The following is a 14,155-nucleotide window of genomic DNA, read 5'->3' on the forward strand; positions in this document are numbered from 1 at the left end:
GTCCGGGTGTGAACCAGAGACACTCGCCGGGCGCCCACCTGCTGCCGCCGAGCCGCCAGCCCGGAGCCGCCCTGCGGCGGGCTGCCCCGCTCCCAGCCCTGCCTCTCGGGGAGCGCCCCGCCCCGGGCCCCCGGTGCCTCCGCTCCGCCGCTAGCCCCCTTCCCCGGCGCCCGAGCCCGACCCCTGGCTGGGCTCCCCCGGCTCCGCTGCCCCTGTCCCCGGCTCCGCTGCGCCGCGCGGGCCATGCCCTGGATCCGGCGGGACCGGCTGCTCATCCTGCTGCTGCTCGGGGCGCTGCTCAGCGCCGACCTCTACTTCCACCTCTGGCCCGAAGTGCGGCGGCAGCTGGCGGGGGCCGAGCCGGGCTGCCCCTGCCTCCGGGCGCCGCGCCCCGCGCTGCCCCCTTCGCCGGCGGCCGCCTCCCCGGGCGCCCGGGGCTCCAAGCTGCGGCGGCTCTTCGCTCACCCGCTCTACCGCGCCCCGGAGCAGCCGCCGCGGGGGCCGGAGGAGACGCTGCTCAGCCGGCAGGAGGCGGTGCGCTACTACCGCCGGAAGATGGTCCGCTGGAACAGGTGCGTCCCGCCCGGGTCCCCTCCCCGCCGGGGGCAGGCTCCTAGCTCGTCCCGGACACCCCCCGGGGACAGCCGCCTCCCCGCCCCCAACCCTGGGTGTCCCCATGCCGGGTTCCTTCCCACCCCCCAGTGCCAGGCTGCTGCTTCTCCCCAGCCCCGCTGGAGCACGGGTGCCCCTGCCCACCCCATACCCCGGATACCCACCCGGCCCCCATTCCCTGCCCGTGGAGCTAGCCCCCCCCCCCCCCACACACACACACACATACACTGTGTGTCTTGCTTGCCGGGGGCGTCTGCTTTGCTCTCCGGTTGGTCTCTCCAGTTCTCCAGGCTTCTCAGCTCCCTAAGTCCCTGCCACCCTGTCCCCATTGACTGTCTCTGCGGGATGCCCCATCTTCACTGCAGACCCATGTTCGCCTTCCTCTTAGGCAGAGAAGTGTCAGAGGCCAGATGCAGACCTCCCCCGGCCCATTGCACAGCTGGCCTCACTGTTCTCTGTGATATCGGCTGGGTGGTTTCCTACAGGACCATTCTCCAACTTTGTTGTGAGGGCCTGTCCCAGGCTTTCCTTTCTCCAGGCAGCCTGTGAGATCATCTCACTCGATCTGGGTGGCTCTTCTCTAACGTCTCTGGTCTGATCTCTTGAGGCAAAACACAGCGCTGGCCCAGGCTTACTTGGGCAGGTGGGTGACAGCCAAGCGCTGTCCGTGGTGAGTGAGGCTGGGCTGAATCTACTACTCAAGTTAACTCATTTTCAGGGCTTTTGATTTAGAGGCTGGGATTGCGGTCCATACCGCATGTGGCCCCAAGGCCTGTAATGGCCCCTATCAAAGGTTGGCAGTGGGGAACTGGCCCTGGGATCTGCCACACCAGAAGTACAGCCACACTGGTGCTGGGTGCCTTGACTGACACTGTTGCTGTATACCCACCAGAAAACACCTAGCCAGCAGCCGGAGTGTGGGACAGAAGTGAGCAGCCCCTCCTCTAGGGATCCTCCAGAGCAGGAACTGTGGGGAAAGATTCCAGGGCAGGACGGAGGAATCAGGCTGCATGGACAGTCCATGAATGAGGAGAGGCCTGGATGCGGCCCTAGATTGAAAAGGGTTCCCCTCTCACAGATTCCTGTGATCCATAAGGTTGGGAGTAGGAGAAGCCTCCAAATTTACAGGAAAACTCCCCCGGGCTTCCTTTCCCCCAGCTCCTGCCCAGGGTTTTTCCCTGGGAGGGGTAATCTGGCCCATTCATGCAGCCTCTCAACACAGCTGGGCTGGAGGAGAGGAGTTTTATTATCACCATCCCTGTTTTGCAGAGGGCATTGCAGAAGCCCAGCAAAGGGCTGATTTTTCAAAGGTGCTGAATGCCTCCAGCTCCCACTAACTGCGGGGTGCTCAAGGCCTTTGGAAACCAAGTTGTAAATATCTTGCCCAAGACCAGACAGGCCAGTCTGTGGCAAAGCAGGGAATGCTCTGACCCAGGTTTCCTGACTCCCAGAAGACCTGCCCCACCCTCCTAGCCCATCAACAGTCCCATAGAGCGACAGTCACACTGCAGCTTCATCCTTAGCAAGCAGGACAATTGAAACAACAATGATTGTGGCTGGGACGGCGCCTAGTTCTATGAATTCCCTTTTATGTCTCTAGGACAGAGTAGGTGGAGCAGGGATCCGGAGAGGGCCCTCGCAAGGAAAATAAGTAATTGCCTCTTCTAAAAGAACCAGTCACCGTACAAAACAAATCATGTCAGAGGGGGGCTGTGTGCCAAAGTGCGCTGAGAAGATAACCTTTGTAAATGCAGTGATTGTGCTTGTTTAGCTACTTACCTGCAACCTTTAAACCACAGGGGTCATTTTTTCTGCTTGACTTTTCTACGGGACATATGTTGGCACTGCAGCCAAAATCATCCTCACAGACCTGCCTGCCTCTCTGTTTTGAGCATGTGCTCTAAACCGTGCTGCTTACGTGTCACAATTTCATACATTTTTTTTTTTAACAAGCAATGATCTTGGATCCAGAAGATCAATGGGAGCTTGTGACCTTGCTCTGGATCAGCACTGCAAACTGTACGTCTATATAACCACTGGGATGTAACAGTAGAATTAAACAAGCCCGTCACTTATCGTAAGGGCCCGATCCTGCTGTTCCCACTGGAGTCAATGGCAACAGACCCATTGACTTCAGTGGGAGTGGAGCCCAGTTGCATTGTTATAACAATATCCAGCAGCAGAGAGCAAAGGTATGAATGCTTGTAGCGCTCCTCGCTAGTAACAGAGAGGTGCCCTTTTCACCCTTCCGAGTCGTTGTTTAAACAGCATCGAATAAAAATAACAGGGTGCTACACAAACTTGACTCCAGAGATGAATACAGAAAACAAAATTAAATGGTGCTTGAGCAGAATCCGAACTGTGTGATGAGCCTGCTCCCACGGAGCCTTTTCCCAAAGGATCTCAAAGCACTTCAGAGACATTAGTTAACAATGCCTCCCGCTTCCCTTTGCATGTTCCTTCTGCTCAGTTTACACACAAGCAAACTGAGGCGCTCAGAGGTGAAGTGACCATGTCAGTGGCAGAGCGGGGAATAACGCCCGGTGTGCTCACTGATGATACTTCTCGAGAAGCACTCCCCTGTTCTAACCATTAGACTACACTCCCTCCCTCCGAGATACTCTGGGCCCAATTCCAGCCCCAGCGGGTGCCAGTCCCAGGGAAGCTAATCGACGGAGTGCCCACATATGTTGGCGCTGAATTTGTCCTTTTGTCCTTGCATGGCACATTTGCCTGTAATAGTTCCCCTTGCCATGGTCTATGACAATACACCATGCGACGCTGCATCAACACACCTTTTCTCTCAGGCTGTGTTCCTCCATGCTACACTCTGGGTCCCGTCTCAGAAGACTGAGGAAGCCACCTCTTTGTTATCACTGCAGCCCCAACCATTTTCCTGTGGCCGGCAGTTTTTCTGGACCATTGGAAGCTACTGCCCTCCCCCTCCATCCACCCACTTGCTGTCACAGCAAGAAAGCCTGGCCCTCGCTGGAAAGGAATTGCAGCAACGCATCCGGGCAGGCTTTCAGAAGTGACAGTTGTGGAGAGAAAGGCAGGGGGAGTAAACTGGCAGCCGTGTGCACTGCGTGCTGTGTACAGCAGTTTGTGAGGAGGAAGAGAGGAAAGAGGGGGTGTGGGCAGGAAGAGCGAGGAGTTGGGGAAGGAGAAAGTACAGGGAAGGAGTTGAGTGAGCGCGTGAGGCGAGCTGGTGGGGAATTTTCTAACCATTTTTACGCCGGAAAATGCTGATTCATCGACACTGAAAAGGCTCCCAGGAAAGGGGCAGGTTTGCCAAAACTACAAAATCTGGAGCATTCTTGGGGAGAAGAAAAGTTTTGAAATGGTTAAAATGCCCTAGGTTTGAAACATTTGGAAAATGAAACATTTTGTTTTCTTGTTGGAAATGACTTTTCTGTTTGAAATTTTAGTTTATTTATACTAAAATATAAAAGTTAAAAATGTTGAAAAGTCAAAATTGAGACAAAATGCTTTGAAAAAAGAAAAGGAGGACTTGTGGCACCTTAGAGACTAACCAATTTATTTGAGCATAAGCTTTGAGTGGCCCAAGGGGATTTTCTTTCAGACTATCAGGTCATGGAAAATGTTGAGCTTTCAATTTGGGGGCCTGCTTAAGGATGAGAAAAAATTTCAAAGTATCAAAATTTCTCGTGGGGAAGGAGACCAGTTTCTGGCAGCGGCTTGGGGGGACCTGGTATTCTGGAGAACACCAGTCATATGGCGTAAATGGGAACCACTCAGCTGGAGCGTGAAAATCGTTCTTGATGTTCCCTCAAGAGATGCAGCTTATTCTATGTCATGCTACCAGTCCTAAGATGTTCAGATCAAAGAAGATCACATGAGAAAGGCGGTCAGTTGCCTTTAGCTAATGCTCAGTGAATGGTTATCCTTATCACGAAACCAACACCCAGTTCAGCTTCATTAACAGGTCCTGTGCTGGAGATACACAGGCTCCGAAGCTGCTCTTTCCTGACCTGCTCATAATTCATGTTTGCTATCTAATTTATACCCAAGATAAACTACCAGACCTGCTCCTACTTTACACTTTAAGAGCAAAAGCATAAACCCTTGCAAAGTGTTTTAAAAATCTCCACACACTACTACATAGATCCTAGCAAGCACCACTTCCTTCCACCCACTAAGTCTGCTGTGAGGGAAATCCAAACCTTTGCACTCTGGTTCCATGGGGTGTTTCAAGCTCCTGGAGCTTGAATGGAGTCTAGCTACTGCCTCATTCTTGGGGTCCTTACATGCACTCTCAGGGTGTTGGAATTCGCTCTCCAGCTACCTAGCTCCTCTGGGTGCAGCACTGACCCTTCAGATTCCCCAGTACTTAAACACACCCCCTCTTCCAGAACTCCACCCCAAAGGTGCAAAACTTCTGGTTTACTGTTTAACTCTCTCAGGGGCAAGCAGTACTTGTGAAGCAGTCAACACACACACACACACACACACGCTTTGCCCAATCTAACACCTTTATGCTCTTTTATATTTAAAGCACAGAAGAGTATGGATCATACAAAACTATAAACACTAAACGCATGGCCCTGCCTCAGTTTCCTCACCACTCTTTAAGCTGGAGTCTGGGTCTCTTGGATTTGCCAGAGTCCTTGGGACCATCTGGGATCAGGAATAGGGCAGGAGGGTCCTGCCCATATCAGGTTAACCTCTCCCTCCTGGACTGGAGAATATGCCTCTCCTTCCCCCCCCCACCCCCCGAAGTTAGCAGATCAGCCTCTACCCTTGTAAAATCTTCAGACCCCTACCCTCCCATGTCAGGTGACACCCTTGCCAGGTTCCCCATCTGAACACAAACCCCTCCCAGGTGATTTTGTTGCCAAGGTGACTTAGCCCCTGCTAAACCAGTTCTTCTGGACAGGGACCAGTCCTTTGTCAAGAGTGAACTGATTTCCAACAATTGGGTACTTAAGAGCCAAATCCCCTCTATTGTTGGTCTTTTGCCACCAGCCTTTGGAATTTTCAACCCATCCTGGAGGCAAACAGACCATAGAGAAGGCAAGAGGCTGCCCATTCACAGTGGCGTGTGCAGCCTGACCTATGGGGTTCATAACCTCACACAGAATTCATCAGTTGTACAGACATAGTCCCACTCCTTCACATTACAACAACCAGTTTGTTGTAACTAACTGGCCCTGGGCCAGAGATTAGATTCACAAAAGCATTTGTTATCTGTAGATCAATGGGAGTCATGCTGAATTGGGTCCAAGATCACTCCCAGAATGACAGTTTATAGCCCCGCCTTTGAGTGGCAGAGTCTGAGAGTTTCTTAGCTCCTGTGCAATCTCCTTCACCTAATCTAGTTAGGCCAGCCCCCCCGGCCTCGGATAGTTTTCAGGCCTACATTGCCATTGCTAACAAAGCCTCCTGCTGCATAAGTGATCATATGGGTCCACAGAACCACAGTTACAGAAGCTCAGAATAATAGATGACCCAGCTATTCACTCCAGTCCTGTCACCTCCAACACTATGGACTCGCCTGGGCTTGCAACCTTTGACAAATGCACTTGGCTTGCACACATAGGGTGAGATTTTTCAAAAGTGCCTATACAATTTTGGAGCCTTAGTCCCATTTTCAAAAGTGATTTAGGCACTTCAGTACTGAAGTCCCATTAATTTTCAATAAGATTTAGGCTCCTAAGGCCCGGATCCTCAAAGTTATTTAAGCACCTGTTGATTTCAATGGGAGTTAGGCACTTAAATACGTTTGAGGACATGCCTAAGAGTGAGAACAGAGAAGTACTTAAATTGGTTAGACACCTAACTCCTATTGAAAACCAATGGCACTTAGACACCTAACTCATTTAGGCACATTTGACAATCCCACTAAGTCACTTTTGACAAAGAAACTTAGGGTCCTAAATCATTTAGGCTCAGATTTTTTACTTTATTGTTTTTATATAAAATGTAAACACATAACAAAAGAAAACATATATAAATACATGCACAAGATGGACATACCATATAAATAAAACCATTCAGTGTTCATTAGGTGTAACACCAGGTGAGGAGGGGAACAAATCAAAAATAAGCAAACACCTGAATCTGTAGAAGTCATGCAGGGCATCAGTTTTTTAAAGCGACTAACTAGATAACTGAAAACACAGGCTCCGATTTTTAAAGGTATTTAGGCATTAACTAATTTAATTTAGGCATTTAGATTCAATGTTGCAGCACCTAACTGACTTAGGAGACTAAATCTCATTTTCAAAAGGGATTTAGGCATTTAGGAGCCAAAATCCCATTGACAGTAGATGTTATTTAGATTCCTAAGTGCGTCCATTACTTTTGGAAGTGAGATGTAGGCACCTAAAGCAGGTAGGCGTTACAATGCTGAGTGCAGAAACCTCTACATACCTTTAAAAATCTGGGCCTTCAGCATTCTTGAACATTTCAAGCCCAGTCTCTTTGTGCAAATACTATCTCTTGCTTGCTTTTCAGGGTAGCTTGCTGCCCAATCCCAGATTCTTTCATAAGCGCCACGACAATGTGCTTTGAGCTTGGTGGTTTGAATGATGTTTCAAAAGATGCCATCTTCTTAAAGAAGCCCCTCCTGTTTGCAGATCAGATCAATCATACTGGGGTTGTGTTGCCCCCTAACTTGCAGTCAGAGTTGATCAGAACATTTCAATGTTGATGAAAAATGGAAACAAAGATTCGTGGAGGGTTTTTTTGAGTGTGTTTTCCAGTCAACTCTGCTTTTACGTGCAGACATCTGTAAGTCTCTGGATGTTACTGCATACATTAGACACTGGAATAATCTCTCAGGCAGTAGAAGTCCCGCTGAATCACACTCATATACAACAGTACTGAGGGCCATATAAGTGCCTTCATAGGTCTGAGACATAAAATTAGACAGGACAAAGGAGTAGAAAATACCCTGTAGGGGAGAGTCTTGTGTTGGCAGAGGGATGGATTAGATAAGTGCTTCTCAAGCTCTCTGATGTGGGGGACCGGCAAATTTTTTTCCCGATGTGCACACAGACCGGCAGCCGATGGCTCGCGGACCGGCAGCGGTCCGCGGACCACCACTTTGAGTAGCACTGGATTAGACCACCTAGTGGAGCTTTCATTTCTTTCACTTTTTGTTCTAGGCTTACAGTAAGCCTTATCCTTATCCTGTGTTTTAAATTCCTGCATGGTGTGCGGTGCATTAGATACCAGGAGATGTCACCAGTTGGGTGAGAAGCAACACAGCCTTTCATCTTGTGCAGTCCCACTGATGGCAACATGTGGCATTGAATGGCATCTCAGGGACTGTATACCCCAGGAGTTCTGCTGGAGGTATAGGTCAATGCTGACTTTGAGCCCCTTGGTCAATGACGTTGTAGCGGGGCACCTCTCACTCCCACAGTGCTTTGGGTAACATCGGCCTTCCCCTGTGCATTGACATCACTATTGTCTCAGCACAAGTTCACTTCAGGCAGTTATGCCTTGTGAGTGTGGGCCCTGGGCAATGCTAGAGGCTGGTGTCTGAGCTCCAGGGGAGAGCTGCAGAAAACAACAGCTAGTGCTTGGCTCCCTTCACCGGCTCTGGCCTTTTGCTGTTTCATACTCGGGCGCCTTATCCTTATCCTTCCAGGCCCTGCATAATCTCAATTATGTCTCTATCTCTGCACTTGTTTCCTTCTACTCCGCCTCTCCCTTCCGATGTCCTCCCCGCCCACATCTCCATACTGCTCTGACACGTCCCCATCTCACGCTTGGCTTATTATTATTCATCATGTGTATTACCACAGCACCTCGGAGCCCTAGGCATGGACCAGGACCCCGTTGCACTAGGCACCGTACAAACACAGAACCAAAGGACAGTCCTCACACGTTCATGCTGTACCCTAGTCTCGCTACCAACTCCCCAGTCCTTGTCCCCCAAGCACCCTCTTCAAATCGCTCCTTTAAAAACTTTTGCCTTCCAGAAAGCCTCCAGCCCTTGCGTGCCTCTCCACAGCCTCCCATGCCTGAGGTCTGGTCTTGGAGGCAGGGCACCTGTGGTACTCTCTGTGTAGAAGTTACAAAGAGCCGGTAACGGACACTCTTTGTAAATCATCCGGTTGACTGAATAGATCCCCAGCCCATTATCTCTTTGAATGGCTGAGATCTTTCCAGAGTGAGGAAAAGCAAGCTGTGAAAACAGGGGACCATCAGCGTGTGTAGTCCCATTGAAGTCAATGGAATAACACCATTTTACACCCGCTGAAGATCTCATCCACGATGTTTAGGGAGTGGGTAGCAAACAGGGGAGGGAAGGGGGTCATAGAGAAATGTGTCATGCACAGATTGCTTCCCCCGGATTCTGTCTGAGATGGACACCTAGCCACATGTGAACAACCTTGATCATGTAACAAACCACAGCAAAACATTAGTGTAAGTGACATGTTGATTAGGGGATGAGGAAAGGATCCTATTTTCTTCCCCTTGGTGGATACTCAATGCATTTTCTTTTGTTGAGAAACGTTTTGGGGTGAAAAGAGGCTGAATCTGCATTGCATGCGCTTTTCCTGCAGCTTTGGACGCTGCTGGTATAAAAGACACTTCACGGAGCGCCCATGTAAACGCCAGGATGTGCAGTGTGTAGCTGGCTCTTGAGGCTCTTGTACAAGTGATCACTTTGCTATTGGATTTAAATTCACTTCAGCAGAGATTAACATATTTCTGCTCTGGTTTACTTGTAAAGCAGTTAATTAACTTTCAACCACCAAGTTCTGCTGGAGAGGCTTTGGGAGGAAATATGTTGTTCCTTGTGCACAGTCAGACACTGTGCTGAAGGTCACCGAGCATGTCGCCTATAACACCAAGGCTGACATTGTTCTCTAGTGAACTGAAATAAAAGGAACTCCCAGTGTTTCCAGTCTTTCTCCTTTGAGCTGCATCTGGTTGCCACTCCATGTCATTGTATATCGCTTCTTGTGAACGCACAGCTCAGCACGTACATAGTTGTGGCCTATGTGCTGCCCTCATCCCTGTACTAGGCCTGATTCTCCACTTCATTACTTCAGCATTACACCGATGTAACAACGGAGCTTCAGCATTGCATTGCAGCGGAAAATCAGACTCACTTCCTCCAGACAAACACATGCGAGAGACATGGTTTGATTCTGACCTCATTCATTCCAGAATTTAACTTTGTTGAAGTCAGTGGAGTTACTTGGATTTACGCTGGTGTGAGCAACGCTGGAGTCTGGCCACATGTGTCAGTAGAATAGATGAGAAAAGATGATGAAGACAGCACGGGCAGAACACTAAGCTGAGAGCGGATGAGAAAGAAACTCGGGGCAATTGGCGCGACTATTGGTGTAAACCAGAGCTAGATCTCAAGTTTAAAGAACAGAAAACAGACATGAGAGGAAGTCTTGTCCAGTGGTTCGGGCATTAGCATAAGACTTGTGACACCCGGGGTCAAGTCCTGCGCCACCACAGACTTCCTGTGTGGCCGAGTCACTTAGGCTAGATTTCTGAAGGTATTTAGGTGTTTCAAGGCGTAACTGATTTAGGATGCTAAAGCTCATTTGCAAAAGAGCTTTAGCACTTAGGAGCCTAAATCCTATTGACATTTGATGGGATTTTGGTACTGAAAAACCTAAATCCCTTTTGAAAAGGAGATTTAGGTTCCTAAATGAGTTAGGCCTTGCAATGCTGAGCACAGCAACACCTAAATACCTTTAGAAATCTGAGCCCGAGGCGCTCTGTGCTTCAGTTTCCCCTTTATAAACTGGTGATCCTGCCACTTTCCTATCACACTGGGAAAGACTGCCAGACTCCAGAGACCATGGTAATGAGGGCCAGATACGTATCTTAAGTAGAAAAAAGATTCTCAGAGACCACGGCACAGCATAGTACTCTTCAGACTGGAAACTCGGCAGTGTGCTGGTGAGACCTTCTTTATTTTTTTCAAGTGGCAAACAACACCTGGCATATGCTAGTCACATCGCTTAGTGCCTTATTGGAAGGTGCTCAGATATCATGAGGATGAGCGTGGCAGAAACTGATTAGCATAGAGAAGCAGCCTGAAGCATTTTCTGTGCAAGTTAACAGACTAGTCCAGAGCCATGCAGGTCAGTGGACTATACTGTAGTGATGTCAATAAATATTTACTTAGCAAAGCTAGTTTTTGAGAGTCCTGAATTCTCCACTGCTGCCCTCGGGCTTGTCAGTTAAACCCATATTTTCGTAAGTGGCCTGTAATTTGGATACCTCCATTATGTGATGCCTGTTGTCAGCAGCTACCGGTGTGGTGCTCTTCTCTTGTTCGATGATGATAACAGTCGGCTGCGTGCGTGTTCCCTCTGTGTGCTGCCCCAGCTCTGCGCAGATCGCTGACACAGCAGACCCCGAGAGAACCCCCCAAAACCACAGACTCTAGCAAGGTACGAAGGCACCCGGCCAGGCTTATTGTCAAACGAAGCACAGGAATAGTTCCCTATAGACTCTACAGGGCATACTACGAATATGTGCCCCCAGCAATGGACACAGCTCAGCCAGTGGTGGGACACTCCACTGCCCCTTAGGCTGGACGACAATGTGCCCTTCCAGACCTAGTCTTCTACAGGTGAAGAACAGATTACTCATCCCTCCTGATGTATTGAGGTGCAGCCCCTTTACTCATCAGGGTGCTGTTTCTCCCCTATTACATGTTGGTTCAAACGAATCTATCCATCACGTTGTCCTTTTGACCCTGTCTTTAAGATGCACCTGCCTGTTTCTTGTTATCTCTGTGGAGTGTTCTGATGCCATCTTGGCGCAAGTTCTTCTTCTTGCCAACTTCTGTGATTGGGGCCTGCCTCTAGCTCACAGCCCAGCCTTTGCTTAGCAATGCCTGGAAGTACTTTGGTTCAGGGTTCAGGCCTCAGACTGGGCCTCTGATACAAGAGTTTATGTTTTCAGGGCCTCATCTTACTACAATGCCCAGTTTGAGACACCTAAGACCTGATTTGCAGGGGTGTTGAGCATCTCCAGTGCCCACTGAAGTCAAGGTGTGAAGAGGCGCCTTGGAAATGCTTGAGCACCATTTAGTTTTTACCACTGAAGCGCCTGGCCCTCACCCTTTGCAAACAGCCTGCAGTGTTGCGATTGTGTAGAACAAACTAGGAGCCGTGCTTGTTAATATCTTTCCATAGCACGTTTACATGGCTGAGCAAACCGGGAGCTCAAGGCAGTGAGGTTGCTGTACTTATTCACAACAAAAGCTGGAAAAATAAAGTTGAGGGTAACTAAGTAAAAAGCATTTAAGCATTATCAGGTTATGCTGCCGTTCCTGTGAATGGATATTGATTTGGAATTTGCTTTGGGACTAATCTCAACCAAGACACTATCTTGTGATATCAGCACCTTAACAATAACAGTAGGCTGGAAGTTAGATGCTCAGAGTGAACACCAATTTAGCTGTTATGGCAGATATGTGCATGTCTGAGATGTAGGGTCTATATAGGGACTATAAATAACCTGCATAGATTCTGGAGCAATGCAAATCTCTATTGTGCTCAGCAGAGAGATTACATTTTTAAAAGCTGGGCAACGTGTCAGGAATATATTAGAATTTTGAAACTAAGATGGATGTTCCTGGAGCAAGTGCATTGTGGGAACATTAAACACAATCAGATCACGTAGGTGATTTGATGACACCCTACATCACCAACAAAAGCCCATAACACTAAATGCTGGCTGCTTACAGCAACACTCCCATTACTCTGCTGCCTTCTAACCTGGGGCACAGCTCCTACTATTTGGTAATAAGTCTACCCACTTCACTTTGCAGCTTATTTTGTTTGCTGCGAAGAAATGTTTGTAGTTTGCCTTTGGTTATGACGTTTATTTATTACCCAGCCGGGAGCGAATCCGTGCTGGCCAGGCAGTCACTTGCCCTTGTTTGACTTAGCTTTGTCTCTTATTCTTTTGGGGAAGTGGGTATTGATTATTCCTTAGTCACTTTGAAATAAAATATGGTTCTCATAAAGATGGGAAGCATTCTGAGAACATGCTCAGGCTGAATTCACTCACAGCCACCTCCCTCCTGGGGCACTAAATGGCAAAGGGGATGTACATTTGGGCTCAGCCCAGCCAGTTTCTGGAAAGGGGCTGTTGATACTAGGTGTGCTCTGTCCATTGGTTCCGCAATGCAACCAAGGTGAAGCATTTTATCCATTTAGTTTATGTCACAGGTAGGAAGTCGGCTCAGCCCAAACACTGATGAACTTCTGGCCCCACCTCGGCAGAGGGTGTTGCGGGACTGCTCTCGAAAAGAGAGACGTCTGTATAACTGAAGTTGGTTAATGGAAAAAAAATCTCATCTGCTAGCACATAGGAATATGCGGCACTGCCTGTAAGTTTGTGGGTTCAATAAAGTTGTTGTTATGCTCTGCAAATGGCTTCCATTGTGCGGTGCCTAACCGGTGGTCAATGCCAGCATCCACGGTTGTGTGCTCCAGAAACCTCCAAACTCCTGTCGTCTGCGACCTTGTGACCGTTGGAGGGAGGCAGGGAAGGAGTGAGCCCCATACCATCATCAACCACCTCCCAAAGCAGCATTGCAGGTCCCAGCCCCGTTCCAAGCGGCTCTGCATGCCCTGATTTAACGTTTCCTCTTTATTCAACTGTTCTAATGTGCTGGATTGAGGGGCCCGGGGACTGTTCACATTTATTCCCAGGGTGAATCTCCACCAGTTGTTGCAGAATGTCAGTCCAACTTGCTACAGAGCACGTGGGGCTTTGATCATTGCATGCAAGAAAACCGCACAGATGTCCCTTTGAGATACTCGGAGCTGAATCCTGCTCCAGGATATAGGAATAACCCCGCTGTGGCGGGTGGGAAGGCTGGAGGGGAGCAGTGCAGTGATGATGTTACTGGGAGATGCGCACACATAAAAGAAGGCAGCATGTGGTGCAGAGAATTTGCCAGGCCAGGCCAGACCATTGGTCCATCTACTCCAGCATTCCTCAGGGCCTGGTGGAAAACACCAACCACCTTGCATGCTGCTGCACCATCTGTATCCAGCAGTGGCCCCCTAGTGAATTATTTAGTTACAGTTTAGGGGAAAGGAGCAGCTCCTGGTGTCCCTTCCCATCCTTAATCCTCTTAATCCCTACTCCCTTCGGCCAGAGCTGCAGGTCAGGATCAGCCTAGCTGAGGTCTGCAGGTGCCATCCAGTCTGAGTGCACAACCGCCTGCCTGCTGCAGGGCACGGCGGAGTGGGGTGGGGGGGGGTTGCACAGTGATTGCCAGTTGTAGGTCAGCGAGTGCAGACCCACGTACAGCGAGAGCCTTCTGGGTTTCCTCTCCCACAGCATGTCCTTTGTTCCGACCGGTTTGAACACTGCCAACTCCGGCCTTCGACCTCCAGTGCTTCGATGCTTTTAATTTTGCTTACGTCAGGAATCCAGAAAATAAAGCTCCTTGTCAGAGGCAACTTTCTTTTCAGCTTTTGTGTTGCCCAACAGTGTGTGTCTTGTTAAGGGCCTGGATTAACTTGGCGCTTTCCTCTTCTAGAGTGTTCAGTCCCAGCCAGTCCCCTTC

At 49.4% G+C, this 14,155-nt stretch overlaps 1 protein-coding gene across 3 annotated transcripts in view; it reads left to right on the forward strand.

Annotated features, from left to right (window-relative positions):
• Positions 1-243: 243 nt before the first annotated feature.
• Positions 244-14,155, forward strand: part of FAM20A (FAM20A golgi associated secretory pathway pseudokinase) — a 43,827-nt gene continuing 29,915 nt past the window's right edge. For 2 of the 3 annotated variants that reach the window (XM_074971889.1, XM_074971890.1), the window contains exon 1: positions 442-572. In XM_074971889.1, the coding sequence (XP_074827990.1) occupies positions 556-572 (17 nt within the window). In that variant the 5' untranslated portion in view covers positions 442-555. Of the gene's footprint in view, positions 573-14,155 lie in introns of all 3 variants that reach the window. The other variant, XM_074971888.1, reaches the window with a different exon arrangement.

The sequence above is a fragment of the Natator depressus genome, chromosome 14, assembly GCF_965152275.1.
Source record: "Natator depressus isolate rNatDep1 chromosome 14, rNatDep2.hap1, whole genome shotgun sequence".
In the NCBI taxonomy this organism is placed as follows: domain Eukaryota; kingdom Metazoa; phylum Chordata; order Testudines; family Cheloniidae; genus Natator; species Natator depressus.